The sequence below is a fragment of the Syngnathus typhle genome, linkage group LG11 (assembly GCF_033458585.1).
Source record: "Syngnathus typhle isolate RoL2023-S1 ecotype Sweden linkage group LG11, RoL_Styp_1.0, whole genome shotgun sequence".
Classification (NCBI taxonomy): Eukaryota; Metazoa; Chordata; class Actinopteri; order Syngnathiformes; family Syngnathidae; genus Syngnathus; species Syngnathus typhle.
Window position 1 is genome coordinate 4,857,638 of NC_083748.1, and position 26,957 is coordinate 4,884,594.

Genomic DNA, 26,957 nt, shown 5'->3' on the forward strand with positions numbered 1-26,957 from the left:
CCAATTCCAGGGGGCCCTGCACGTTCACAAGCACATTCAGTATGCAATGTTAGAATGTAATGGGAAATGCTTGACCAACATTTGAGACGCGGTCATAACTAAATTGCTATTTGAACAGACTTAACATTGGGTAGGCCTGCTCAATCTTGTGTGATCCCCAACACAAGATTTTGGTTTAAAAAAACAAAATGTTCCAGTGAGCCCCCAAAATGGCCAGTGGAAAATATTCACTTCCCTGTCATCACCATATCATTCCAGTTTGAGTCAATGTGTGTGTGTGTGTGTGTGTGCGTGTGTGTGTTTTTAAATGAAAACAAAAGCAATGTTATTGATATTGGAAAAGAAGTCAGATTAATTAAAAAAGGAGGTGTGCGCACATCATAGCATACTTTCAATAGTCGAAAAGATTAAAATAGAAATAGCATGAGAAGAATTCTCGTCCGACCGGTTAGACGATGGATTTGTTATAGAACTTTCCAGGAAGTGTTAATTACACTTCGTTGTAGGGACTTTTTTTTCATGATGCCACAACAGAACCAGGCGTGTCAAGAGTGCTTTTCTTTTCCTCGTTTCCTTTTGCAACACTTGCCCTCCAAGCTTCTTTACAAACAGTCACTGTGTAATTTCCTCATTTGTAAACCGTAAGCACATGCAAAGAACTTTTTTACACCAGAGCGTAGATTGTAAATGATTAATTTTATGGACACAAATGTTATCAAGCTGAGGGGAAAAGCAGAAGATGACAGCGTGCACAAAGTGGACACATTCCAGGAGGCCTTAGACTTGTAATCAGGAAGGACAGTTGCACGCGATGATACTAAAACGTTCAGACTGTTTGGTTGAAAAGTAGGATGTTGTATTTTTCTCTATTTGAAATAGTTCCCAGGTGTCTTAATACACACTTATACCGAAATACTTCAAGCATCATCGATTATAGCACAATAGTCAACCGCGGTGAAAATTGCTTGTTCTGAAGGGCCACTCCTTTGTCATATACAGACTCACTTTGCCCCATTTTCCACTGCGTTGTACTTTTGTTACCATGACAACTAGGAGAGGCACTGAGAGGTGGTCCAAAAATAAAGGGATTACCAACTGTGAAATGCCCCCGTGAAGATGGTAAGCATAGATTGTAGTTTCACTCCAGGATGCAGCACGTTATCAACAAAGTGCTGAATTGCACTTATTATTTAATGCGTGTTTGATAAATAAATGTCCGCCTTTTTCTAGAAGGAAAATCAAAACATGGGCAGTAAGTGTAATAATCATTTTCACTTGACATGTATTACTATATTAAATTCCATTATGATCCCCCACTGGGAGTTGAGTAAAAAAGATGTTTGTGTATATTCAATAATAGGATTATTACAATTTCGCTCTCAACTAAACTTATTATTTTTTGATGAATTAAAAAAAAAAAAAAAAAGAGTGACTTCTGAATAGAACACAAACCAGTTTTACTGGTACAGTGTTCACGTCACCTTACATCCTAAATGTCCTGACTTGTTTTTCATTATTTCCTTAATTGTGTCACTTTGATTATTTTAACCTAACCAGAAATGTCATTTTTCCCCAAAATTGATGATTGAGATAATGTTATGCTATTTGTAATGCACACATCCATGTTCACACACCCACTAAATAAATAGGTTACCCTTGAAAAGGGAGCGTGAAAGTGAACCCGATGATTAGATCTAGCCGTTTTATTGTGTATGCATGTGTGTGTTGCATGGCGCATCTATCTTCCTTATGTTGTTGTTTCGCCTCTTCATGTTTTTCTGTTTGGATCTGGGTTGAGGGGGGCTGGGGGGTTGTCATATAACATAGCAAAAATTATGTCACTTCACACCAAACAGTGGGTTAGTAGTTCCAGTCAAATATACTTATGTACAATCAGAAACTCAGAAGCCTTTGTAATTATCTATCATTACATTAGATGCCTTGTTTTAAAATGAGGTCATTTGCTCACAATATGGTCAAATGATGTCAGTTTATGTATTGATGCTAAAATGTGCCAAGATTTTGCACCATTTTGAGCATTGTGTTCCATTTTGATAAAGAACATCTTTAATCCCACAGCAACCTGAATATGCTTCAGTGAATAACGCTGGCTCATTAGTCACACACAAAGATTCATGTGGCGCCCACCGAAAGCGTGAAGAACACCTAATGGGATTGTGACATGACAATTCATTTGCTTGCGACTCATACACTGTTCATGACAGTATCAAAATGACATTTTATCAATCAATCACAGGCGATAGTTTGCTCTGGCACCCGTTTCCTATTTGTAGAATTGCATTTGACCTCTCCAGGCAAAAGTTCAGCCTTTGTTCTCTAAACCAGTGCCAAACTAGTGGGTGGCTTGATTATAGCCTATAATGGAAGAATGGATGGATGACATCATTTCATAATTGACTGGTCATGTCAATTGGCATTCTCATCTCCTTGTGTCTTAGAAGAATTCCAAGTTCATTGCAGGACATGCTATTTGCGCCAGTGTTGTGTTACTCTCATGTATATAAATGTGGTTTAAAACTTTGAAACTGACTTCCAACCAGATACAAAATATGTTATTTTTTCTTAACGACACTTAAAGAATTCACAGACCACAGACATGTTCCATCTAATATTTTATTACGTATATATAATATTTGATCATAGAGTATTTTGAATAATGTGTTTAAGAGGACATATAAAAGATAATGGGACAGTTGTCTGGAGCCAGCTTTGGGGGTGACTGGTTACCCGCGAGCCGAGATCGGGTGACTGAGGCCGTTGAAGTAAGACTTCTCTCTCTCGCTCATCACCTCAAAGTGAAGAGGCTGCTGGCAGAAGGTGCACTCGGCCGAGGAGTGGGGCTTCAGCTCAAGGCCGGCCTCCTTCCATGTGTGCACCAACCTCTCTGCGAAGAGGAGAAAAAAAAAAAAAAGAGGCAGGTAGAGGTTACCAAACGTTGTATTACAACATCCCTTGGGTTGAAATTGCATAACCAACTTACCAACAAAGTATTTCATCATCTCAGGGGTGTGGTGAGGTGTTGGAGCAATGCGCAGAAGCTCATCCCCTTTAGCCACAGTGGGATAGTTGATGGCCTGCACGTAGATATTGTGGCGACTCATCATGAGGTCACACACCTCTGTGTTCTTCTCAGCGTTAGACACCTAAGAAGTAGGGCAAAAGGCTTAAGCTCCAGTTTGGATTTTGAAATCTGGCAATTGTAAGGCATGTCTCCCGAATTTACCCGAACTGGGATGATGTGGCTTGGGCAGTGTACCACAGGCAGCCCAGCGTCCATCAGCATCTGCCGGAGGAACTTGACGTTGCGCTGGTGCTTGCGTCTCAGCGCGCGACCCTCCTCGCCCTTGAGCACCTGGATGGACTGCCGGGCGCCGGAGAGCAACATCGGCGGCAGAGAAGTGGTGAAGATGAAGCCGGCGGCGTACGAGCGGACGGTGTCCACCAGGGCGGCGGTGCTGGCGATGTAGCCGCCGACACAGCCGAAGGCTTTGCCTGGAAGACGACGAGCATTACAGATTGCAAGAAGACACTATCCACTGGAAATTAATTATTAGAAGCAATCTCATTTAAAAGTAATAAAGACTCTGCTGGTGTCCAAGTATTTCCATCTAGCTGAGTAAAGCATATTACAGATTTTACTTTGGTAGTTTTTACTTCACGTTTTTGCTCCTGGTATCTGTCCAGAAAAGGTGTTTATGTTCAAGTGCACAGATGGAAATGACAATGACAAGAGCAATTCAAGCCTCTTGTCTCCTAGCAACAGTAGGGCAACGAGGAGCTGCTTTAAGCCCGTAAACATATTGGGTGACACGGCCGAGGTCACAGAACGAAAGGATATTTGTTCAGTCTTTCATTTAGAAGAAAATCAGCGCTAAGTAGACATGTCATGCTGACCTAACGTCCCAGAGATGATATCCATCTTGTCCATGACCCCATCGCGATCTCCAATTCCACCTCCGCTGGCTCCGTACAGACCCACGGCGTGAACCTCGTCAACAAATGTGATTGCGCCAAATTCGTGGGCCACATCGCACATCTCTTCTAGCGGACACACAGCCCCTGCCAGGGAAAAAGAAAGGGCCAAAGGTTACACTACACATTTTTTTTTTTTTAAATTACGAAAAAAAAGGGATGATCTGCAACTGACCATCCATAGAGTGGACAGTCTCAAATGCAACAATCTTTGGCTTGCTCGGATCTCCCTTAAGCAGCAACTCTCGGAGGTGAGAGACGTCATTGTGGCGGAAAATGAACTTCTTGGCACCACTGTTCCGAATTCCCTGAATCATCGATGCGTGGTTGCCTGCATCAGAGTAGATCTCGCAACCTGCGATAAATCAAATTACCGCGATTGAGTCATTACACAAAAGTATTTACAGTGAGAATTAAGTTGATGAAAAATAACCTGGCAGCATCTTTGCCAAGGTAAACAGGGTGGAGTCATTGGCCACAAAGCAGGAAGTGAAGAGTAGCGCCGCATCCTTTTTGTGGAGGTCAGCCAGCTCTTCTTCCAGTTCCACATGGAACTTGCTGGTGCCGGAGATGTTCCGAGTTCCTCCTGCCCCCGAGCCGTGCTTTTGTAGTGTTTCCCTGGAGGGAGGCAACAAATCAAATTCTCATTGACCATATTCCTCGTATCACCAACTGATTCCCGAGCGCGGCACCGCTGCTGCTCACTGCTCCCCTCTCCCCCAGGGGATGGATTAAAATCACACGGGGATGGGTTAAATGCAGAGGACAAATTTCACCACACCCAGGTGTGTGTGTGACGATCATTGGGACTTTAATCTTTAATCTTTAATCTTTAATTACTTTGAAAATTCCCTGCACAGTAAAACGTTTTGGTTTGTTGACCAGCATTATGGAATGGATTGTGTTTGACTTGGTGTAAACTGAGAAGGCCAACTATCACTACGGCCGCATAAACAATGGATGTATTGTAACCGGGTGTCGCTTTCAAATGACACCCCGTCTCTATGGTCTTAGTAGGGAAGATGAGACAACCCGTGTTCAAACTCACATGATTGATTGAACTACCCGAGGATGTCGACTCATGCCCAAGTAGTCGTTGCTGCACCACACCGACACCTCCTTTTTCTCCTCCAGGGAGCCCGTGAAGTCGTCGGCCATGGGGAACTCGTTGGCCAGACGGTTCACAGTCTTGAACACGCGGTACGTGTGGTCGCTTCTCTTCTCTTCGATCTTCTTTTCGAAAAAGCCATCGTAATGGAAGCGGGACACTGTTGGGAAGAAGAGGACTTCAGCAATGCGACCCCGAGCGGTAACACGTTTACTATTGCTAAGCTCACACTTACAGCTGCTTGGCAAATTGTCCTGTAGCATGTGGGAGACCATCTTAGGACGCTGTTTAAGGAGGGTCTTCATGAGACTTTCACTGGTGCTGGCCAAGGATGGCTGCTTCAGCTGATCAGGAGACACTTCTAGAAAAAGAAAAAGCACAAATGGAGGATGACTATCACCAGGTTTCTTCTACAGCTTTCTTCCAAGGTCATTCTCAAAGTGAATCTAACCTTTCTGGACAGTGCGGACTTCCTGAACATCTTCTTGGAACTCCATGCCAACCTGGCGAACCACGGTGCTGTTTTTCTGGCCCATCTCTGCAGCCAGGAACGGGCATTTGGAGGCCACGGCCTGACCAGATGGCACAGTCGAATGGCCTGCAGGCAACTTGGCCTCCACCGTCGGTTGGGTACCTGAAAATGCGAGCAGACTTTAGTGAACCAGCTCCACCCAATAATAATCATGTCACCTATTTGATCATCATCATACCTTCAGTGGTGTTATTCTCAGCCCTCTGGTGATAGGAAGTGGACGAGCAGAGAGCCCGCGCCAGCGACGGCGCCATGGGTTTGGAGGCCAGCTCCATCATGATGGGGCAACGCTGGGCGTAAACCACCAGTGAATTTCTGGGCTGCTGCATGAAGGCCTGGGGTACGCGAGCCAGGAATGGACAGCGGCGCACTATGACATCCATGGTGATAGTTCTGAAGGAGAAGAAACAAATGGGAAATTGACACGTGGACTAACATAGATGATAGTGAATTTCTATTTAGTAATCAAACCAGTCTCCGTTAATAAAATGTCTCATCTGTATTGTTGATTAAAATCTTGACAGTCAAGAGAAATGGAGAGAAGGCAACAAAAACAGCAGTCTCGCTTTCGGTCGGCTTCAAATACTTCCTGGTATTAGATGTATTATAACAGATTTTTTTTTCTCGGCTTATTGATTCTTTTACACATCGACAAATATTGTTGATACGTAACGTAATCTTGAACAAATTAAAATGGGTGAAAGAGCGCCCACGATCCTTGTACTAGTTTGACCTGACTTCGTCTTAAGTAACTATTAGCCATGAAGCTACAAGCAGGAGTAGGAGAGATGGCGGCGGTATTAGTGTTGATGGAAAAAAAAAATCTCACCAAGTAAAACCTTGCTGGGCAAAATGACAATGTTGCTCCTTAAAGTCGAATCGAAGAGTTGCCGGCGTGAAATTCAAGATGGATAAGAGAGCCCGAAAAGTGACTGCTTCGTTATCCTACACTGAGGACGAACGAGAAGGACGCGGATGTGCAGCTGGTTATAAGAGCGCATTGAGGGCAAGCCTTACTTGACAAATCTCGCGAGATCCCGTCACGTGTGACCGTGCGTCATCGTCGTCATATAATTTTTTCTTCAGCCAAGAATTTCCAGGAGCAATTTTCCTGGCAATGTACATAGAAGACCCGTGTTTCCTGTAAAGTCCATTTATTATCCCCAAGATGCACTACAAAGTCTTTGCACGTGTGTGTATGTGTGTGAGTGTGTGTGTATTTTGTTGGAACGTTTTTCTGTTAAAGGCTGGATCTTTAATACATATTTGCCATATTTAAATTGCCATTTTGTCCAATCGTGTGTAGCGCCCCCAATAGCACTGATGAAAATGATTGTGCCCCCCTCTATCATTTAAGTTGCTCAACCTTGTGCCAAAGGGAGTCATCTTTTTTTGCATGCAGTTTTGTTCTGGATAATTCCTCCCAGTGTTGTCAAAAGTTTTTGCGTTGTTTTAGTAATGTTTTGCTGCTCTCTGCAGATGACTTTTAGAATGACACTTGCTGACTGCTGTTTACATCTTGTGTAAATGGAAATTTGGATGATGATCTCCCTATTCTTGCAAAATTTACTCCCCACCCTCATACACAGGTACGCTGCCTTTTTATACCATTAAAAAACACGCACGTTTTCAGACTCAATGAGCACTTTATTATATTTAACACTTTTTATTTTCTATTTTAGACGCCGACTGAGCGGAAGTCTCAAGATCGAATGACGTCACACATGATTAAACTCCAAATTGTATATTCTCCCTGCCCGACATTTGCTTGGAAGATGTTAAGAATAGTAAGAACAGTTTTAAAAAAGGAATAAAAAGAATAAATAGAAGTCCCCGCCCCTGACATTTTTGTCTAGTGGTTATCAAGCTACCGAAAGTGATGGCGGAAGTACAGCGGAGTGAGACTAGTGCTGGTGTATGTATGCACATAGACGATCTTGAGGCCGTCGCTTCCTGTTGTGCCCCTTCCTGGCTGTACCATATCTGCAAGTAGCAACCATGGCGTCAGGCCTCCCGGGTGTCGTCCTCTTGGCCTTACTATGTGCCGTTCTGGCCGCCTGCGTATCGGGTAAGTTTGTAAATAAAGTCAGGTAATTGACAATTGATGGGTACCGATCTTGTTTTATTCGTCATGCTATTTTTGCGTAAAAACGGCTTGAGAAGCCCCCTTCGAAAAGTCTTCGTTCATTATGTTAGCTACCTAAATGAAACACCGCGCATGGAATTTAAATATTGTTTCCAATAAATGTCCCTGATATGTTGTTTTTATGGATGGCCTGATTTGCTTGGCAGCGACTTAATCAGTTTTGTTTTCCCGAAACAGAAACTCCTAAGACACAGCGCACACCCTGACCATTACATTAGGTACCCTTGTCAGGATCTGTACTCAAAATCCTGCCTCACATTGATAACGGATATTCAGTAGTTTCTCATTAATGTACTTTATCCCCCCCCCCAGACACCTTATTAAAACCGAAATGGTCAAATCTAATTAGAATAACATGCATGAGGAAAATTGTTAGCATTTTTTTCTACCTTTCTCCCACCATACCACGTGATTTAACAATTTGTACAGACTGAATTTGTTTCAAAATAATCTTTCCCAGACTGTTCAGTACTTGCCAAGTACGTACTGACATGGTGAGCTATCAGCAATGGGCTTTTTTATTGATGATGCATTTATATTCTTTGGAAGTAGTTTTCCTCTTTGAACATTATTTTCCAGCCCAATAAGTGACATACAGACTCCTCATTATTCTTGTTTTTTGTTTGTTTGTTTTTCTTGTGATGTGTTACAGCGGACAGTAGACACTGCCTGGCCTACACAGACAACAATGGCCATTATCATCCATACGAGCAATGTTACCTAGGATTCTGCTGTGGTAACTGCCAGTCCAAACGGTGCTGTAGGGATACCTTTCTTCGATTTACAGAGGATAGCCAAGAAGAATGGTAATACACCCCCCCCCACCATGAACTTAACCAAATGACACTGTGTATGGCATTTAGATTCACTCGTATCGCCTTAAAACCTTTCAAACCAACAGGGAATTTTTGGATAATATTTTGAAATGGCTTACAAAAGTAATTATGATTTAACCTGTGTTATGAGATGCAATGAGATTACCTTTTCTCAATAATGTCTCCTTTTTTTTTTTTTAAACAATCACGATTATGCTCAAAATAATGATAACAAAAAAGATTTACAGTGTTATTTATTAAAATAGTTTCTCCTCTGTTAAAAAAAGCTAAACAACTAAAGCACTAAACAGTGAGAATGGCTCTAAAAAAAAAAGAAAAGAAAAGAAAACCACTAAAGGAAATGTTGCCATAGGTGAGCAGGAAGATCTCTGCTGGTGCAATCAAGAAATCATTCAAAAATCAAAAGAAATGTAACAATCGTATAAGTGAGAATGTGACACCACACTTTGATTTTTTTTTTTTTTTTTAGCAGATTAGTTTGCCAAAATCAACCAAAGAATTAAAAACATGAATCTTTATAAGGGTTTGATTTCACCCTTTTCTGCATTGCATTTTAACAACATGCTGATTAAACAAAAATATGGTGTTGATAAATATCATCTAATGTGGGACTGGGACAGAGTAATCACATTTCGAATAATTTCAATGGGCAACATTACCTCGATTTGAGTAAATAAAATGGTGTTGGGAACCAATTAACTTTGTAAATAAATATTCCGCTGCATAGGTTTTGTTACATTTTTCTGTTTTACAATCAATCATGTTGTTCTGTGGTGGCATTGCTACATATTGTACAATTTTTTGTCATTTTTATTATCAATAATAATACATTATTTTTTAATTGTCACCATAATACAGTCTATGCTTTTTTGTTTTTCTTCCATTAGTGAATATGTCTCATTCATGGACACCACCCCGATGTTGGGTTCTGTGATTGGTGGTGTCATCTTTATGGTGGTGGTGCTCATAAGCTGCTGTGTGTGTCCCTGCTGTTGCCTGTACAAGATATGCCGCAAGCCGCGACGTAAGTCCGCTCGCACCCCGTCATCGCGAAACATTCACTTGCTGTTGAAATGGTCAAATTGCTTTCTCTGGACCATTTTGATCTTTACAGATTTCAGAAAGACTGTACTCTGAGCCATTGTCCCTTTTTTTCCTACCAGTGCACTTGGGCACATCATTTCCGTCAGCTGGATTTGAGACTCATTTTGAACTAGTGAAAACCTGCAATTGATCTTCTAATCCGTAACCATTTAAAGTGATGTCATAGACCCCCCCCAATGACTCAGAGTCATACTTGGTCATACTGTGCAGTCTGTTGGCCCACTGTCCACATGATTGCAGTTCGTGTTTCTAAAATGGAAATTCCCACTTTTCCAGCCTCTGTTAGAATTTGTGTCTCATCACTTTGGGTATTGAATGGAACTAGTAACGACATCAAGAAAATTCACTCCCGCTCTTACTTCCCCTCAGCTGCACATAGTTTGCCCCCAGAGCAAGCGAGGGATTGGTTAAAGTACAGCAAGAATGTTAGAGCTCCACCTACTGTGTCTTTTGTCTGTGCACGTGTGGATGACTCATAGTCTCCACGGCAACCACATGAGAAGCATTCAGGACTATTCCAGCACATCTACAGGAAGTGGTCATGAAGGCCTTGGAGTGGGAGGGTGGGTGTGTTAGTTGAGCAATGATGTAGTGGTAGGATCAACTTACACGCCCATTTTCCTTTTCAAATTTTATACAGAGAGGGATTTTTCATCTCATATTTTGAGTTTTTTAAAGTCAATGTAAAAAGTGGGATTGTTGTGTTCTTAACAATTGTGTGTTTTCATTGTTTTGGAAATGAGTCTTTTCTTTCTCTCCTTCCCTCACAGCGGTAATCGCAACTTCCACTCACACCACCGTCGTGACTAACACCCCCCAGCATTACCCCCAGCAACCCGTAATGTCGCCCGGGCAACCACAAGCCTACCCGGCGGCCCCTTATCCAGCGTACCAGCCTGTACCCGTGCAGACGGGATATGGCCAGCCCATGCCACCTCAGGGATACCCGCAACATCCCATGCCCGCTATCCCTCCCCCAGGACAGCATTACACACCGGGACCGCCGCCAACTTATATAGAAGCCAGTGAGTGTGAAATTTGAATAAGCCCCCAAAAATGTCATACTTGATGTAGTCTGTCTCTAACTTGCTGTATGTTTCTGTCCAGCCGGCCCGGCCTACCCTCCCAACCCGATGCCTTACAGCCAGGCTGCCTTCACCCCCGGCCAGCCGTCTTACCCTCTGCAGCCCCCTGCGCAGCCTCCTGTGCAGCCCCCTATGCAGCCCCAGGCCAATGCCCCAGCAGCCCAAGTAGACTACCTGAATCAGCCGGCGTACAACCCAGATTTTATCTCTCCACCACCCAAGATGGGTTAACGGCCTCGTCGAGCTTGCTGCAACATCCTCAAAAGAATTTTTACTGTTTTTCGAGTTCATCATCCACCCGATACAATTATGCACAAGAGGTTCGTGCATGCCTTTTTGGGAATTGATGTTTGCCTTGCAGTTCTCAGGAAGCAAGTCCGGATTTCTTTTTTCTTTTTTTTCTTTTTTTTTTTTTTTCTTGAACCTGACCGAATTCCGTAGTTACTGCAGCTTGAACTATCTCGGCCATCTTTAGCCACGTTTGAATATTTCAGTGTTACAATTGGAGCCGTTATCGTCGCGTTCTCTCGTGCTGACGTTGTTACTGCCGCTTAGTCTCATTTGGCTTTGTCATCGTTGGCTGCTCGCCGGTATAGTTATGATGTGTAACCAGAGAGAAAAGTAATTTTTGGGGTGTAATTGATATATTGTAATATGTTTTTGTGCCAGTCGTCATATGGCCTTTGCCCTCAGGGGTTTTTCAAAGTGTGGGACGGTGAGAATCACTTTAGAGGACTTTGTGTTACTATTGATAAAATAGTCGCTAACATTGCATAAATTCCAAACAGTTACCGTGATGCATTCATTTTTATATCCCTGTAAATTAATCCCTCGAAGAAAACAAAAAATCTTTTCTATTTTCCTTCAACATAGCCAAATTGATCTTAACAGATGTTTCTTACAAACCCTGAAGTAAAGTCGCGTCCCTCACTTGAAAACCGCCGCCGTCTTCGACCAAAACAAGTGTCTCTTGGAATAGTAGTGTTCAGTCGATTGTGGGATGAAAATGAAAAAAAAAAAGTTATGTGTTTTAATTTTCAACAATGGTGGGAAGTATTTTTTACGGTGTTAAGAGCTCTCGGGTTAAAAGGGAATATTCATTTTGTGATGCGCAAGCTGGCCGTTATGTGTGCACTTGTATTTCTGCTCATGTCCTCCATAAGTTTGTTTTTTGTGCAACCTTAGGATATTTCAATTGTTCCAACTGGACGCAAATGTATCGATGCAAAATAACCAAAGTTCCTTTTTTTTTTCTTTCTTGATTCACTGATGCTAGCAACTGCTGTGCCTTCTAATCAACATAACATCCAAAACAATATTAAGAAGACGTAATTTGGAAGGTTTCATTTCATCTACCTAGTCAAGCTACTTTGGCCGTTTACTCGTGACTCATCTTAGTCTTGTTTACCGTAGCACCTCGGCTCACATTTAAAATCTATCTTCTGAGCTATGCTGTGCCATTAACTGTCAGGATTTAGTCGACCTCATTGATTTTCTACTTTTACTTGAAACTACTTGTGCTCAAGTGACCTTTTTCGCAAACCCGAAAGCCTTTGTCAGAATCCGACGTAACCCGAGCAATGCGGAGCTTTACAATTTCCTCCTTTTTATTTAGATTTTAGTAGATGTTTCCTGTTATATCACGGTGTGTGATTTGTGTGCCATGCGTACAGATTCTTCCTGTCATATGTGACCACATGCCAGCTCAATAAATTAGAAATTCGCTTTGTATGCATGCATCAGGTGTATAGCTCCTACCTTTCATGACTGTGTGAATGCGTGCAATCAACATCACTCGGGTTTTATTTGAAGACTTTCATAACATGTATGTATAATTCACAGGGTGCCCAAACCACTGATTTATGTTTAAGTTCATACATTTGGATTAAAATTAAATCATCAGATTGTTGCTCACACCAAATTGACCAATTCTTAGGGGTTGTTTTGCAAAAAAAGACAATTTGTTTGGGTTGTTTTGGCAAGCAGGACCCTTGAAGTCCCCAAAGAAAAAAACTATCATTGATATGGATCAATATCCGCTCTCCACAATTCCCTGAGTTGCCTGTTCTGGTGCACGACCTAATGTAAAATTCATAAACCTGCTTATGAATTTATTTCGATGACATTTCACTGTAGCGATCATTAATTGAACCGAACCGGTTTCTCAGCTGGAATGTGGTTAGGCGACTATAGCTACTGGGTGGGACAGGCACACACACAAAGTGTGTGTCTTTGCAGTAATGGTGTCGGCCGTTTTGTCCTTTCTAGTCTTCGTGTCCTGTGTCCTCTTTCTACCAACTATATGGGGTGAGTAAACTTTATGGTGTATCTTTCTTTTAGCCCCAAAATGGCTCTCATTATGGAAATGAAAGCAAATATATTCTGTCATGTGCTCCCAATATGTCTTGGCTTGCCTGCTAGCTGATGACTGTTCCAGCTACTGGGACGACAGCGGCGTTCGTCACGATGGTCTCCAGTGTGGTGGGATGGACTGCTGTGGAACCTGCAGCATGAAATATTGCTGCACTAAAGGGCAAAGTCGGCTAACCCAAGAGCAACAGGAAATCTGTGATGACATGTAGGAAAAACGTGCACCCAAAAGTATTAAAATGCTTCTGTTCATAGCCGCTAATGGTTCATCTGCGCAGGCCTCGCTTTGCGAAGTTCTCCAGGCCTGCCATAGTTTTAGGCAGCATCCTCGGTACAGTCCTTCCCATTATCTTCTGCGTGGGTCTCATTACCTGCTTTATGGTTCCATGCTGCTGTCTGTACAAAAAGTGCAGGAAACAACACAATTCGCGGCGACGTCAAAGTGAGACACTTTCTTTATTTACGAAATGCATTTTTTTACATTAGAAACACACCACACCAGCAAACAAAATGCAGAAAGTATGTAGTGGGGTTATAAAAAGTCTACACACCCCTGATCAAAAAGCAGATTTTTATGATGTAATCTGACAATCATTTTATTCTGACTCTCACTACTCTCGCTTGCTTGATGTCTCTCACTGACTAAAAAGAACTTTTTATGCAGATGTGACATCCACCTTTGTCGCCGCACCCCACCAGCCGGCCTCCCCACCTCATCCGTCCCATCCTAGCTACCAGCCTGTGCCGGTCCACGGAGGCCCCGCCATGCCCACTGCACCGGTGGGCCCACCACCATACATTGGACCCGGTGAGTTCTTACTTTGACTTGGAATGGTGAGTTTGCAATCGGTCTTAGTTGCCGAGTCTGGTTCATTGCACCAAAATATCTTTGTAATTTGAAAAAATATATACATTTATGTAAAATTATATCATATGCATATAGTCCTTCAGTTTATCATAGGAATATAAAAAAAATAACTGCATTTTTATCATCACATCATGGGATGTGATCTATTTGTTTTAGTTCCTCCAGCATACACTCCACTTCCTCTACCACCACGTCCAAATGAACATCCCCAACCTCCCTACAATCCTGCCTACGGCTTCAACCCCTAAATCGGAAAGGAGTGTGCTTGTCATCAGAGTCTGAAATCATTTGGTATTGCAATGCATTTTCAGGGACCTTTAAACCCACGCACAGCAAACAGCTTAAAGTAATTGTGAATAAGTAACATCCAAACCTGGGTGATTCTGTAATAACATATTAAGATTGACAAAATTCAATGAAATTTATAAAACACAAGTGTAAATATCAATCTTGCAACTATCCACTGTTGAAGCCGCAAATAAAATAAGACAAAAAACGTCATGCTCACGTTCCATTCTGTCTGGTGTCTCGATATGCCCGCAATTATCCCAATGCACCACCAGAGGTCACTGTTGTCAGATTTTCAGAAGACAGAGACCACAAGTTGCCTGCTGATACATTTAATAATGATGTCACATTTCCTGTTGTTTCCCGTGGTATAAATCATCAAACCATCAAGAGCAGAGCTCTCGGATGTTTGTTTCGACAACCAACATTTTGACAAGGTGACATCTCTGTATTGTGATTGATATGCTACTTACATCCTTCCTCTTCGATATCCCAACGTGTCCATCCAGTGTGGGAAAACAGCTGCACTCAGCTCAGCCTCCTTGAGGGAAGTGTAGTTAAATAGTCTGCAAGGATTTCATTCCGTAATAAGAAGCACCACACCCTCTACGCCACCCCCCCCCCCCCCGAGTCGATGAATCAATACAGTAATACTGCTGACTATGGATGGAGGGCTAAAACAGGACAAATGACCCTGCCCGTATGTGCTGCCTACTTGAGGTTTAAAATAATCTCTCTCCTTGAGGTGGTGCTTAGACTGCTAATGAGTCTTTGCATCAGGGTGCTGCTGTCATGCACCGCATCATCTTCACATCCGCATGTCCATTATTGCTGTTTTCTTCTATGGTTTTTCTCATAAAAAATGTAACCTCCTTCAAGTCACATGAGTTGCAGTCCAACCTGTATTTTAAGGAGTAATATATTTTTTTAGTATTTATATTTATATATACACCCCTCCCAATTTTCTACACGTAAGGCATAAATAGAATTTTTAAAATAGAGCAGTGCGGCACAGCTCTGTTTGTTTTAAAACATCCTGCTGGCTATCGCTCTGTTTTCATGGCATTAAACAGTCTGAAGTGTGAAGGTAACGTGCTACAAGCATGCTCACACAATATGTCACAAACTTTATTGCATGCAACAGTTGGTGACAGCTGCACACAAGCAGTCATCAGGTGGTCCTACTGCAGCTGACAACACACAACTGGGATGTGAAGTAGTTGCAAAAGTCAACAATGTGTGGACAGACATTTCCCACCGTTCTGTCCTCTCACAGGACCCACTAAAGTCCAACTTTTTGTAGCTTAACGTCACAGGCACTGACAACTTTCTAATTTAGTCCAGATTGTGTGCGTGGGTGTGTGCGTGGTATTTCCTGTCCATCATTTCTTCTATACCATACAATTTAGTGTTGTGGTTTTAGAAACTGTTAAGCAATAGATATTAGAACACAAATGGAGAAGCGACACCTGTAGACAGACAATGTTACAATGCTCACTGGCATGTATCTCCAAATAATTACTAAAATGATTCCATCTTATACAGTATACAGTAAATCCATGTCTGAGGGTGCAACACAATGCCCACCGAATTACAGTTTAATTTCTTAGGGGTTTATTTAATCAGGTAGTTTTTCACTCATTTCATTGATCATGGTCATGGGACAAATTAAGTCATTGTAAGCCATTAACTAGCAGGGAAGTATGATTAAAAATATGATTATTGGAAATTGGAAGAAAACCTTCACACAGCAAAAAAATGGAACACTGGGAATGTTTCCCAAAAAAATACAAACCCAAAACATTAAAACGTTACATCCGAAAAGAAACAACAAAAAAGTTTTCAAATGTCTTGTAGTACACCAACAATTCTCGTCAACTTTTTTTTTCAAGCATTTCGATAAGGACCGTGTGAACCCAGCAGATAAATAAAACCGTCTGGTGTATTTTTATATATTTATTTTTTCTTCACCCACTCTGTCTCTATTCAATAGCCTCCAAGTACCTTGACAACCTTGCCTGGTATTTTGGCAGCAGTCCTTTGAGTGTTGCTGTCAGCTGAGACCGTGTGTGTATGAGTGTGTGTACGTGTGTGTGAATGTGTATGTGTGCGTAAGGATGGAGGGGGGAGAAGTGAGCGGGGCTATTCAAGGCACTTGTCCTCCCTCGTCTCCCTCGGGTGCACAGAGGAGCAGGAGAGGGGAGGAGGCACATACTGCACACTTGCACTCTGGTAGCCGACGGGAGCACATTGAGCCCAGCCTGCTCCCCCACTTTCACACCGACTGCACCAAAAAGCCGCAACAAGAAGATTTCCCGCCGCAGGAGCAGGAATTCCTCCTTGGACATTCTTCTAGTTCTGCTCAAAGCTTCAGCATGGCAGCAGGAGCTCTGGGAAGACACCTTGGAACCAGGATGGGTCTCCTGTGGGCTCTGTTGACGCTCCTCAACCACGTGGGGGCTTTCAACCTGGATACTACTCACACGCTGCACAAACTGGGAGACCGCGGGACCTTTTTTGGTTTCTCTCTTGCTCTACATCAGCAGCTCACCCCTGAACCTCAGAGCTGGTGAGTTTACAACTTCTGTGTGGTGTGCACCTGTTCCAGCACTAGCTTTTACCGCCTCCCTTTTACCACTTATCACATACATTAATCAAAAAAGTGTTTACATGCTTAGATACAGTCAAGGCAAAGTAGTATTATTAATACAGCACATCAGCCTACAGTGGTTCTTTGAAATTTGAGTGACATGAGTTATGATTATTATTATTTCTTTTTATATATGAACCATCTTCTACTCAACTGTGTACTCAGCTCATTATACCATAGTAAACAAATCTTCAAAAATTATATTTAATACCAATCCCAGTTAAAATTAGCCAATGTCTTACCACTTTTTTTGTTGGTCTTGGAATGTTATTATCTTTGTCTATTGTCAGGACAGCCATAATTCATTTGGGCACAGCAGATGAATGTGCTCTGTGCATTCAACTAATAGACTGAACGGGAAGTCAAGGGCGAATAGGAGCATATGTGATGAATCAGCGGACATTGGAGATTGTTTCATTAAACGCGTCTTCAAGGTTTATTGATTGTCATCAGTGTTCCCGCACCCGAGAGTTGACGTATACTTTTTGTAAAATCAGCTCTTGACTCAGCTACTGCTACGTGTTCAGTTTAATCCTGCACTCTTCTTTTTTTTTTTCTTCATTTGAACATCACTTTAGAAGCGTTGCCAAAACAGCAAGTGAGTGGGACATCCGGCCTTTGTGCAAAGATACAATTATAAAAAACGATTAGTATTAAGCTCTGTATTGATTTGAAACATATTATATGTATATATATATATATATATATATATATATAGACCCCCCCCTGCTAATCCAAGTATTCCTCCATTTTTAAGCATCAACTGCCCGCTTTAGCTGCACTGCAGTCATGCTGTCGCCTGCTCAGACCAACTCTGTGACATCAGACATAAAGCCACCGTGAAGAATCTAATAGTGTATATTTATTGCGCAGCAGCATGGCTCCATCTTATTTTAAAAAGTGACTCGAGCCAAAAGTGTCACATTGCTGCGCTGTGGAAGAACCTGAAGAGAGTCAAAGAAGTGATGGCTTGGATGGTGTGTAACATGGCCGCTCGTAATATCACTCCATCGCTATGTATGGACGACTCGATATATTTAGCAAAATACACCTGACTGCATGTGCTTACTTTTAATGGCCACAATATTAGGTCTACAATTGAATGGATGTGATTTCGTTAACTTGGATACTATAAATATTAATAAAAAATTAACAAGTTTAGCATTTTTAAATAGGCTGAAGATTTTTTTACAGTAACAATAAACATATCAAAGGTATGTGTTGCATTACGGGTCCAATTCCCTGAAATGAAGATATCAGTATCATAACCTCAGCAGCAACTTAAAAGAGAGCATACTTTATTATTCACCAAACAAATATATGGAAACCGATTCTCTTGTATGAATAATACATTTCCATTAGGCAGTTCAGATGACATGTTCTCAAAAGCTCCGTGATGAGACATCTTGCCCCAAAGTGTTGTAATCAGACGCTCCACTGACTCATCTGGTCTTTGAATGTGGCCGAGCTTTGTGTGTGACTCTTGCCTGAGGTCACATTGCACTGCACTGATTGTGATATGAAGATAACGGCTTTGAAGTTCCAGACACTTCACGTGATCCAATACGACCCAAAACATTCTCGTCTTGACACTTGAAAAATCTTGCCGTGTGCTGTTGCACTCCTGTCCTGTAGGCGTCAGTAATGAGTATTGAAAAGTCCGATTTTTTTCTTTCGCTGAAGTTCCCAGAACCAACTAGGCCCGACACAAACGGACTGTAACACTAACTCACTACCATCTTCAACAGAACACCAATCAATCATTTATTTGACGCACCATATTTCATCCAAAATATTCCCGCAAAACCACGGTATATACAAAAACCATTAAGTCTAAGCATTTTATGCTGATTGGCTCATGAATGATGCGTACAACTTAACAGCAAAAAAGAAGCTTATAGTGACTTTCGAGACACCCTGTACCTACTGCCCTAAAATACAGTAATCGCTAACCAAAACAGCAGCACTGACTGAGGCACTTCCACTACCTCTAAGGTAATTTGAGTTTCCGTGCAGTCATTTGTTGAAAGCACAAAGATGGTTTGTAAAAATCAAAGCAGCTTTGTGAAAGATTGCCATCGGAAGAAGCCCACTCTGATGCCCGGCTTCTGGCGGTTGGTGCAACGAATTACTGTAATGTCTTTGTTCTGCGTCACAGTATTGGCTTCTATGACTTGGCCTTGGTGGAGGTCTGCTGGCATCTCCAAGCAGCTTGACAATCTGCTGTTGCCACTGCTGTCAGACAGACGATGGAGGCATTTGAGTGGGAGTTATGTGTGGATCTGCTATTTATACTGAGATGACAAGTGCTTCCACTAATAGTTGAGCACATGGCCAAGACAGGAAACTCCCTGTATTCAAACTCCCAGCTGTCTATCTGAATAGCAAATTCGTTGTTGTACTTTGTCCGTCTTTCCGCACAACCTCGTGGGAGTCTCAAATTGGATTGGTGTTGCTCGGTTGTTGATGGCTGCTTAAAAGATGTTTTACCCGAAAACTGTGTTGTAAATAACCAAACCACGTTTTAGCCAAAAAGTAAAAACATTGATTGTGCCATAATGGCTTGTGTGTGTGTGTTCAACTCATAAATGCAATATAAATAATAAAAGAAATACTAATAAAATGTAATATACTAAATAAATGAAATAATAATGAAATAATAATGTTACTAAAAAGTTGAAATAAAGATAAATAAAAAGGCAAACAAAAATGATAGCAATTTCAACATAGAAATAAAGATAGAAATTTTGCATTTCAAGATAAATGTAACATAAATATAATCTCTATAATAAATAAATTTAATGAAAATAAGTAAAAATCATTTTACACAAAGATAAAGGTTTAGAATAATACATATTTTAAAACATAAATAAATATATCAACAAATTAAAGCATTAAAAAATATTCCAAGACAGAAAACAATGGCGACAATAAAAAGCTCATTCAAAATAAAAAGAATATTGACACATATTTCACATATTAAAACAAAAGATCACGAACTAATTGATCAGCATCCAGTAGGCGGGCAAATTTCGTATGTGCTTCTTTAATTTGATAAAATCAAGCACTTACAGTCTATATGAAGCACTCATGTACTCATATTTTACTGCCATTTGTCCGTCTGTGTAGAGCCATTGCAGCATGATATACAACATGTAGCTTTCTCCATAGATGTGTTTGGCTCACTGCCACTGCATCAGTTATATAATGGACCCAGTCCAATGAAAGTGTTAGATCCTTTTTCCGGCCTCTGCGTTTTGTTGAAAGTGAAGCGCACGCGATGCAGTGTTTTTCCACAGCTCACAAATCATCTATGCTGTTTTGTCTGTGTGGCCTTCAAAGACATCTATTGTGCTTCATCTTCATCCTCTGAGCCCTTGAGAGTGAGCTTTTGTGTTCAAGAAAGCCATTTCCGCCTCTCGACAATCTCACTTTAACATCTTAGTACGCTGTGATCAGTCGTGTGGGTTGTAAATTGTTGGCGTATTTGAGAAAAGTGACACATTGAAAAATCCGGGAAGGGAGCTGAGCCTCGATATGAGTGTTGCATGGCCATGGAGGGACTTAAACTTTAAACTAACTGGTTCGGCAATTATATATGCATATCCTTTCCCAGTCATAACAGTCATAACAGATGGAACCCATAAGGACAATACAGCATGTGACAAGAATGAGTTTGACACCTCTTTAAATGGATGTCACTATGTCCCTGCACCATTCCATCACACACAGAATGGACTTGTCAATTTGCATCACAAAAGCACAATAAAACACTCCCCTCCTTCTCCCGCCACCCCTTCGCCCTCCATCTTGGGTTAAGAACAGCCTCCCCCGCTTTTGCCCCCTCCCATCCCCAAACTCAATTCATGATCTGTCTACAGTAACTCTTGTCCTGCAGCCCGTTCATGTGAAAGCATTGGCAGTGCATCTAAGTCCTTTCTTTTTCCCACTGCTTACCTACAAGGAGAAATAATTTATAGAACTCTCATTGAATACTCTTCACTGTCTGTCCATTTAGCACTCCGTCGGCCTGCCATGACCCATACAAAAGCTCGACGGGAAGCGTTGGTGCCAGGCCCGAAAGCTTTCAGGAATATTAGCGGAGTGAGAGCGCGGGACAAAGCGCCGAGTCAGCAAAAAAAACACAACTTCAGTTGGACTGAGAGCAGGAAAACATGGCATCCTTTTTAGATAATCGGCAGCGCCATCGTTTGTTTTTGGTGTTTGATTATTCACGTGTCATCAAGGTTGTTTGAGGAGAAAGGAAGAGGTTGACCCTGGTGGTCACATTCTCCTAATGTGGGGGAGGGTCTAACACAAACAGGAGCCGCGGGGATGAATAAGCCATGACCGGCCTCACTTTTTGATTAAATGTGCGCGTGCGTGTGTGTGTGTGTGTGTGTGTGTGTGTGTGTGTGTGCAAACCTGCGGTTGAATCAATCAGGTGATAGCATCTCTTTACAGTAGCTGTCAAGTATAAGGCAGGAAATTAAACCATTTTATTTGACAGCTTTTTCTTGCATTCCAAGTCATAAATATTCCTTTTGCATACTGTCAATAATTATCATCACTAAAAAATACCAACTAGTTAAATGCAATAATTGTGTTAACATAAAAGCATTCAACATTAAATGAAATGTTTGTATTAGCTTGGTGAAGCTAGTGCTTAGCACATCTTCAACACTTCAACTGTTCATGCTAGTTTCTTTAAAGACTGAATTGGGTATGAGCGTGAATCTTTTTTTTTTTTTTTCTCCAACATATGTCCAAGAAGTGCCTACAAGTGTACTTTAAAATCTCAGTTGATAAATATTGAAATGGATAGATAAATTGATTGATAAGGAGAAGAATGACATTGAAGATTATAGAACAGATGTGAACGTATTCCTAAGGGCCAATCATTACCTCATCTATTTCCTGAAAATGATCATTGACATGTTGATCAATAGAAGGCCAACTGGTGAGATGAGTGGCTTGTTAAAGATGTATGTGACACGAGGATTGCCTCATTTGTGTCATATAATACCTAAACGCAACCGAGTTTTAGTAAATTGAGTCAAGTGAACAAAAATCGGATGGATTTGAGCGCTGTCGAAAAATAAATTGCACATGGTGCTGCCATTGTAAATGGTCTCAAAACAGACCTGTTTTTTAGCATCTGTTCGCAATATAGAGACAGTGAATCTAATTTCACCACCCCAGGTGGAGTTAGGGATCGCTATGATGCGATATATCGACCATTGCTAATTGGATTTTATGATGCTGAAAAATAGATTTGTGCATCTTATACTTTGCGGCTGTTTTATGGTGGTCTGTAATTTTTGTTTTCACAGGCATCCGCCATAGCAACTGATGGTGTAGTAGTTCACTTTCCTGACCTTGGTGTGTGTTCAGTTGCCACTCTGTGAGTCTGTCTTTATATATGTGCCGTGTAATTGACTGGAGGGCATTTGAGACACACTTTCTGAGGGGATTTGTTTTTTTTGGTCTTTTTTTAACTGAAGCAAATCATTGCATTGAATCACCTTTCCCGGTTGTGGACCATAGTGTCCCAAAGGGGTTTTTGCATGGACTACCAGCTGTCTCTGTCCTTCTCTTTTCCCCTTTTATTGTGCATTATCCATGCCCTCTGTTTTTGTGGCACACATTATGATTCACAGCATCTCATTCTCAGCTGTTGCTTCCCGTAGAGTTCCCGAAAATAAACGTTTTAAAGACAGACGGCGGGTCGGGTATTGAGTCCTGGTTTACATAGTTGGTGTCTGGAGACTTTGGCTGTGTAAATACAAATTTGGGTACATAGTAAGCTCTGTATTGCTGCTCATGTTTGACTTTGCAAGTATATGTTTGTATATCCAGATCAGAGGTCACAGTCTTGCCTCGGGACAATAAGGGGAGGCCATCACCCCCCTGCCGATCCTGCTGAGCTGCCTTCCACTGCCTCCTGTCCACCAAACACATGTTAAGCGTGAGAGTAGACTTGGGGGTTCATCAATCTAAAATCCTAATGGAAATGTTGAAGGTGCAACTAATGTTCCACAATTCTGAACGGCTGTCAAATGATCAATCCTGGGACATTAAAAGTAAGCGTATCACCATGATGACAAAACGTTTTACCCTCAAATTTGTACAATCGTCCATCCATCAGAAAGAAGTGACTGATACATAACAGAAAGAATGAGAGATGTCAATCCAGCCATCAGAAGCAACTGACTGGTGTAACATGATGTCTGTTGTCCATCCAAAACAACTCTCCGTCCATATGTCCGTTTGTGCATCCAAGAATTCACTGTCAGAGGCCCACTGAGAAATAATCAGACGATCGTCTGTCCGTCTGTTAGAAGCAATCCATTGGTATATTGCTAAATGCGTGCCTATTTGTCTGTCCGTCCACATGGCCTTCTGTCCATCCATCTGCCCATTCGTCACAAGCATTCACTGATATATTGCAAGAAGTCAGTCTATATATCAGAATCTACTTGCTGGTACAACTCACTCACTGGAAAGATCCAAAATATTAGTAGTCTAGTTTGTACAATAGAATTCAGAAGAATATCAACAGTTAGCATGTGATCGTCCAAAACAAAATGTGAAAATCAGGAGAAGTAGCACATTTATGGATGTGAATAAATTGAACGAGCTTACGCAAGTGGATGGGTCACATGGTGCTTAGGGTGGATGAGGGTTAGGGTCAATGAACAATGTTCGAAGCGTAAGGTTCTGCTGTGTTTGTTATTTTCAGCCAGAAGTGTGTTTGTTACTGTTTAGATTTTATGAAGTAAACCTTTTGCCTTGACAGCTTGTTTAAGCCAAATGCTTGGCGATCGTCTGGTCTTTGTCGGTTTAACACCAATTTAATTTGGGTGGCAGGTCTTGTTATCAGTGCTCCGTTGTTTATCTTACATTCTGGTAAATGATAGTAAACCATAACAGCTGTTCACCTGGTACCTATGATACTACTATTCTATATCATTGACCTGTCGTTAGTTTGTGTATGAAAAATAACCTTCAGGCAAAATCAGTGAGCATTCAACTCGTCTAAACAGTTTCATGAGAGAGTTCACGCGGGTTTTTTCCAAAACCCAACCTCACACTCAACTGCTCGATATGATCTCAGTGGATTGATGGTAGTGTACAGTACAGTAAGGATATGCCAACAATGTGTGTGGGTAATTATATTCACACCACCAATAGACACACATGCACATGTGTGCACGGGCACACACACAAGCATACAGACACACAAATTTAAACCCCACAAAGCTTAGTTGTGCATGTCATGTGGGTTGGCTGAAAGATGATCTGGCAGTTGAAAATGACGGAGAGACTTTCTGACTCATCGCCGAACAATGGAGAATAAAGGTGTTCAAAAGCCTGCCGTACATAAAATTAGGAGTCCAGAATGGTGATTCATATGCTGCAATCATTTGAACTAATTTATTTTACACGACTGATAACACATGGACATTGAAGACTTAACACATTGGAAGCCTATTGCTAACCAAAACAGCGGCACTTACCGAAGAACATATGCAAGCATATTAACAAAGTGCGGAGATAGCTTGTGAATTATCAGATTAAAATGGATTGTGAATTAACATTTGTATTATTTTCGATGGAATGAAACTCTGACCAAAGAGAGTGATTTAGTCACACCAGCGTGGCTAAGATGGAAACAAAAGCTGATCCTTAAGGCTAACTATTTTTACTTTTCCTATTTGAACTTTCCCTCATTACTTTCCCCCCCTTCCCCTTCTGTGTCTTGACGACTTGCTTCCATGCATCCGCCATGCCTGACAGTGTTGGCTGGAATGCGGGCCAACATTCAGTTTTTAAAATAGCCTAAGAATCTGCGCTCCTAATAAGGCAGAGGGCAGCCACTCTGCCCCCCAACAAATATCATCACCCATCTTAGTGAGAATAAAGGCGTTCCATGATGGGTGAAGGTTGAGAGTCAAAGCAAGTTTGTGCAAACGACATAGAGCCCACGTAGAGCTGTCCCACAGTCGAGATAATGAAAAGCAATGTTTTTTGTCTAATACACGTACTACTACTACTACACTATCTGACGTCATGATTCTTGTTTGTGATTGTACTATTTAAATACAGGAAATCAACCGCAGACCAAAATATCACCGTTAGTACTACCTTGAATCATTATGCAAAGTTCCTGATATCACATACATTAACTCGTTGTGATGGTTCCAATGATTGATGTGCAGGCTGACCATCATTTGTCGATGGATTCATTTTCCAACATGAGGATCTATTCATCCATCCTATTAATCCTTACAATTGTGTTTGTCTCAGGATCTTAGTTGGGGCGCCACAGGCTGCAGGCCACGGTTTGTTGCGCGGCAGTCGACCTGGAGCCCTGTTCAAGTGTCCTATCACACCCGAGGAATATGACTGTGAGAGGGTTGATATTGATGGTACAGGTACGTTTTTATTCTCTTTTCAGTAGACACATTGGAATAGCATTGAAGTCACCAAAGAGCCAAGAACCGAAGTTGCATGTTTTTGAAATATAGAACAAACATTTGAGCCTGATCTGGTTTGAATCACATGTAGCACCTTGCCGCTAGGACCAAATCCTAGACTTATTTCTCATCCTGTTTTGCGTTCTTCTCCTTCAGTGAGTCTAAACAAGGAGAACAAGGACAACCAATGGCTGGGAGTTACTGTCAAGAGCCAAGGCATTGGAGGCAAGGTGGTGGTAAGTCAGGAACTCTTGATTAAAAACCATCTTCTACTTCTACAGCTGCACAATGTCTGGCTACCCTGTTACCTCTCCCCAGACCTGCGCTCACCTGTACGAGCTCAGGCAGCGCGTGCACCAACCCACCGAGACGCGATCTCCTATCGGACGCTGCTACGTTCTAAGTGAAGACCTGACAAAGCGAGACGACCTGGATGGAGGAGAGTGGAAGTTCTGTGAGGGCCGACCGCAGGGTCACGAGCAGTTTGGCTTCTGCCAACAAGGTCTTTCCGTCAGTTTCACGCCAGACAACAACTTCATATTGTTTGGGGCCCCCGGGACATACCACTGGAAAGGTACGGTGGCCTGTATGGAGTAAAAAGCCGCAATGTAAGAGTTGAACTACTCAGTGTAAATCTCAGCTAACCCACAAGGAAACATTTAAACACATTGACTTTACGCAGGGAAGGAATATTTCTGAACTTGGGATAAGCATCTGAAGTCTTTTCCATATGTGCCGGGATTCTTTTGCTATCTAATACCAACTGTAAATGAATTGCTTCACAGTTAATTGACGATCTCATCTTGTTTGAATCTCACTCCAGAATCCGATCAACCCAAACGTCTTTCTCCAGTGTAGCCGTCCAGATGGTTTCCGCCAGTGTTTTGGGAGCGTATACCTGTTGTCATGTTTTGGCCTCACACGTTTGCATTTCAGGTGAAGTGCGCATGCAGCTGATAAACCAGACGCTGCTCGACCTTGGTGTCTATGATGACGGACCCTACGAGGTGGCGGATCAGAAAGAGCTTAATGCCCGGCTCATCCCTGTTCCCTACCACAGTTACCTGGGTAGGGTTCGCCCTCCCTGAGGAAGCGAGGGTCTGGTGGAAGATGGCGACCAGGGCTCAGACTGTACCTCACCGCTCTCCGATATAGCCCCAGGCCACAACTGAGCAGTGACTCCATCTATTCTTGGAAGGTTATTTGTGGCCAAAACCCTCAAGATTTTTAACTCATTCCCGGCTGGGATTTGGTGTCCAGAGTTTTTTCTGGACTGGAAATTATATTTGGCTTCAAATGATCTGATGTCAGCCATGAGACTCAGGGTACACTCTGAACCCGGAGGGCCGTCGCTCCACCAGAGAGCCGGGATTTTTCTGCAGGGGAAATGGCTGCCGCCCACCCACCCACCGAAACGCAGCACCAATCAGTCACAGCTTATCTCACCTGCACCCTCCTCTCCCCCTTTCTTTTTCATTCTACCCGCCTTACCTCCCT

The 26,957-nt window shown here is 42.0% G+C and overlaps 4 protein-coding genes across 7 annotated transcripts in view; 3 read left to right on the forward strand and 1 right to left on the reverse strand.

Annotated features, from left to right (window-relative positions):
- Positions 1-2,620: 2,620 nt before the first annotated feature.
- alas1 (aminolevulinate, delta-, synthase 1) lies at positions 2,621-6,624 on the reverse strand. The gene is made up of 11 exons (XM_061291708.1): positions 6,463-6,624; positions 5,812-6,026; positions 5,553-5,735; positions 5,337-5,462; positions 5,042-5,261; positions 4,427-4,611; positions 4,169-4,348; positions 3,916-4,080; positions 3,245-3,513; positions 3,002-3,164; positions 2,621-2,905 (listed from the first exon to the last, which is right to left on the reverse strand). The coding sequence occupies exons 2-11, from the start codon at positions 6,014-6,016 to the stop codon at positions 2,745-2,747; spliced, it is 1,857 nt and encodes a 618-aa protein (XP_061147692.1). The 5' UTR covers positions 6,017-6,026; positions 6,463-6,624; the 3' UTR covers positions 2,621-2,744.
- A 913-nt stretch (positions 6,625-7,537) lies between these two features.
- Positions 7,538-11,227, forward strand: LOC133162280 (protein shisa-4-like). Its single transcript, XM_061291372.1, has 5 exons — positions 7,538-7,701; positions 8,432-8,585; positions 9,503-9,639; positions 10,490-10,744; positions 10,827-11,227. Exons 1-5 carry the CDS (start codon positions 7,632-7,634, stop codon positions 11,033-11,035), a joined length of 825 nt encoding a protein of 274 aa, XP_061147356.1. The 5' UTR covers positions 7,538-7,631; the 3' UTR covers positions 11,036-11,227.
- Positions 11,228-12,962: 1,735 nt separating this feature from the next.
- On the forward strand, positions 12,963-14,543 carry LOC133162281 (protein shisa-5-like). Its single transcript, XM_061291373.1, has 5 exons — positions 12,963-13,111; positions 13,226-13,382; positions 13,453-13,616; positions 13,839-13,982; positions 14,199-14,543. Exons 1-5 carry the CDS (start codon positions 13,045-13,047, stop codon positions 14,288-14,290), a joined length of 624 nt encoding a protein of 207 aa, XP_061147357.1. The 5' UTR covers positions 12,963-13,044; the 3' UTR covers positions 14,291-14,543.
- Positions 14,544-16,470: 1,927 nt separating this feature from the next.
- The window catches only part of itga7 (integrin, alpha 7), a 28,609-nt gene continuing 18,122 nt past the window's right edge, over positions 16,471-26,957 (forward strand). For 2 of the 4 annotated variants that reach the window (XM_061291059.1, XM_061291061.1), the window contains exons 1-5: positions 16,471-16,899; positions 25,291-25,418; positions 25,617-25,696; positions 25,779-26,034; positions 26,397-26,528. In XM_061291059.1, coding sequence (XP_061147043.1) covers positions 16,706-16,899; positions 25,291-25,418; positions 25,617-25,696; positions 25,779-26,034; positions 26,397-26,528 — 790 coding nt within the window. In that variant the 5' untranslated portion in view covers positions 16,471-16,705. The remainder of the gene's footprint in view (positions 16,900-25,290; positions 25,419-25,616; positions 25,697-25,778; positions 26,035-26,396; positions 26,529-26,957) is intronic. The other 2 variants (XM_061291060.1, XM_061291062.1) reach the window with 1 other exon arrangement.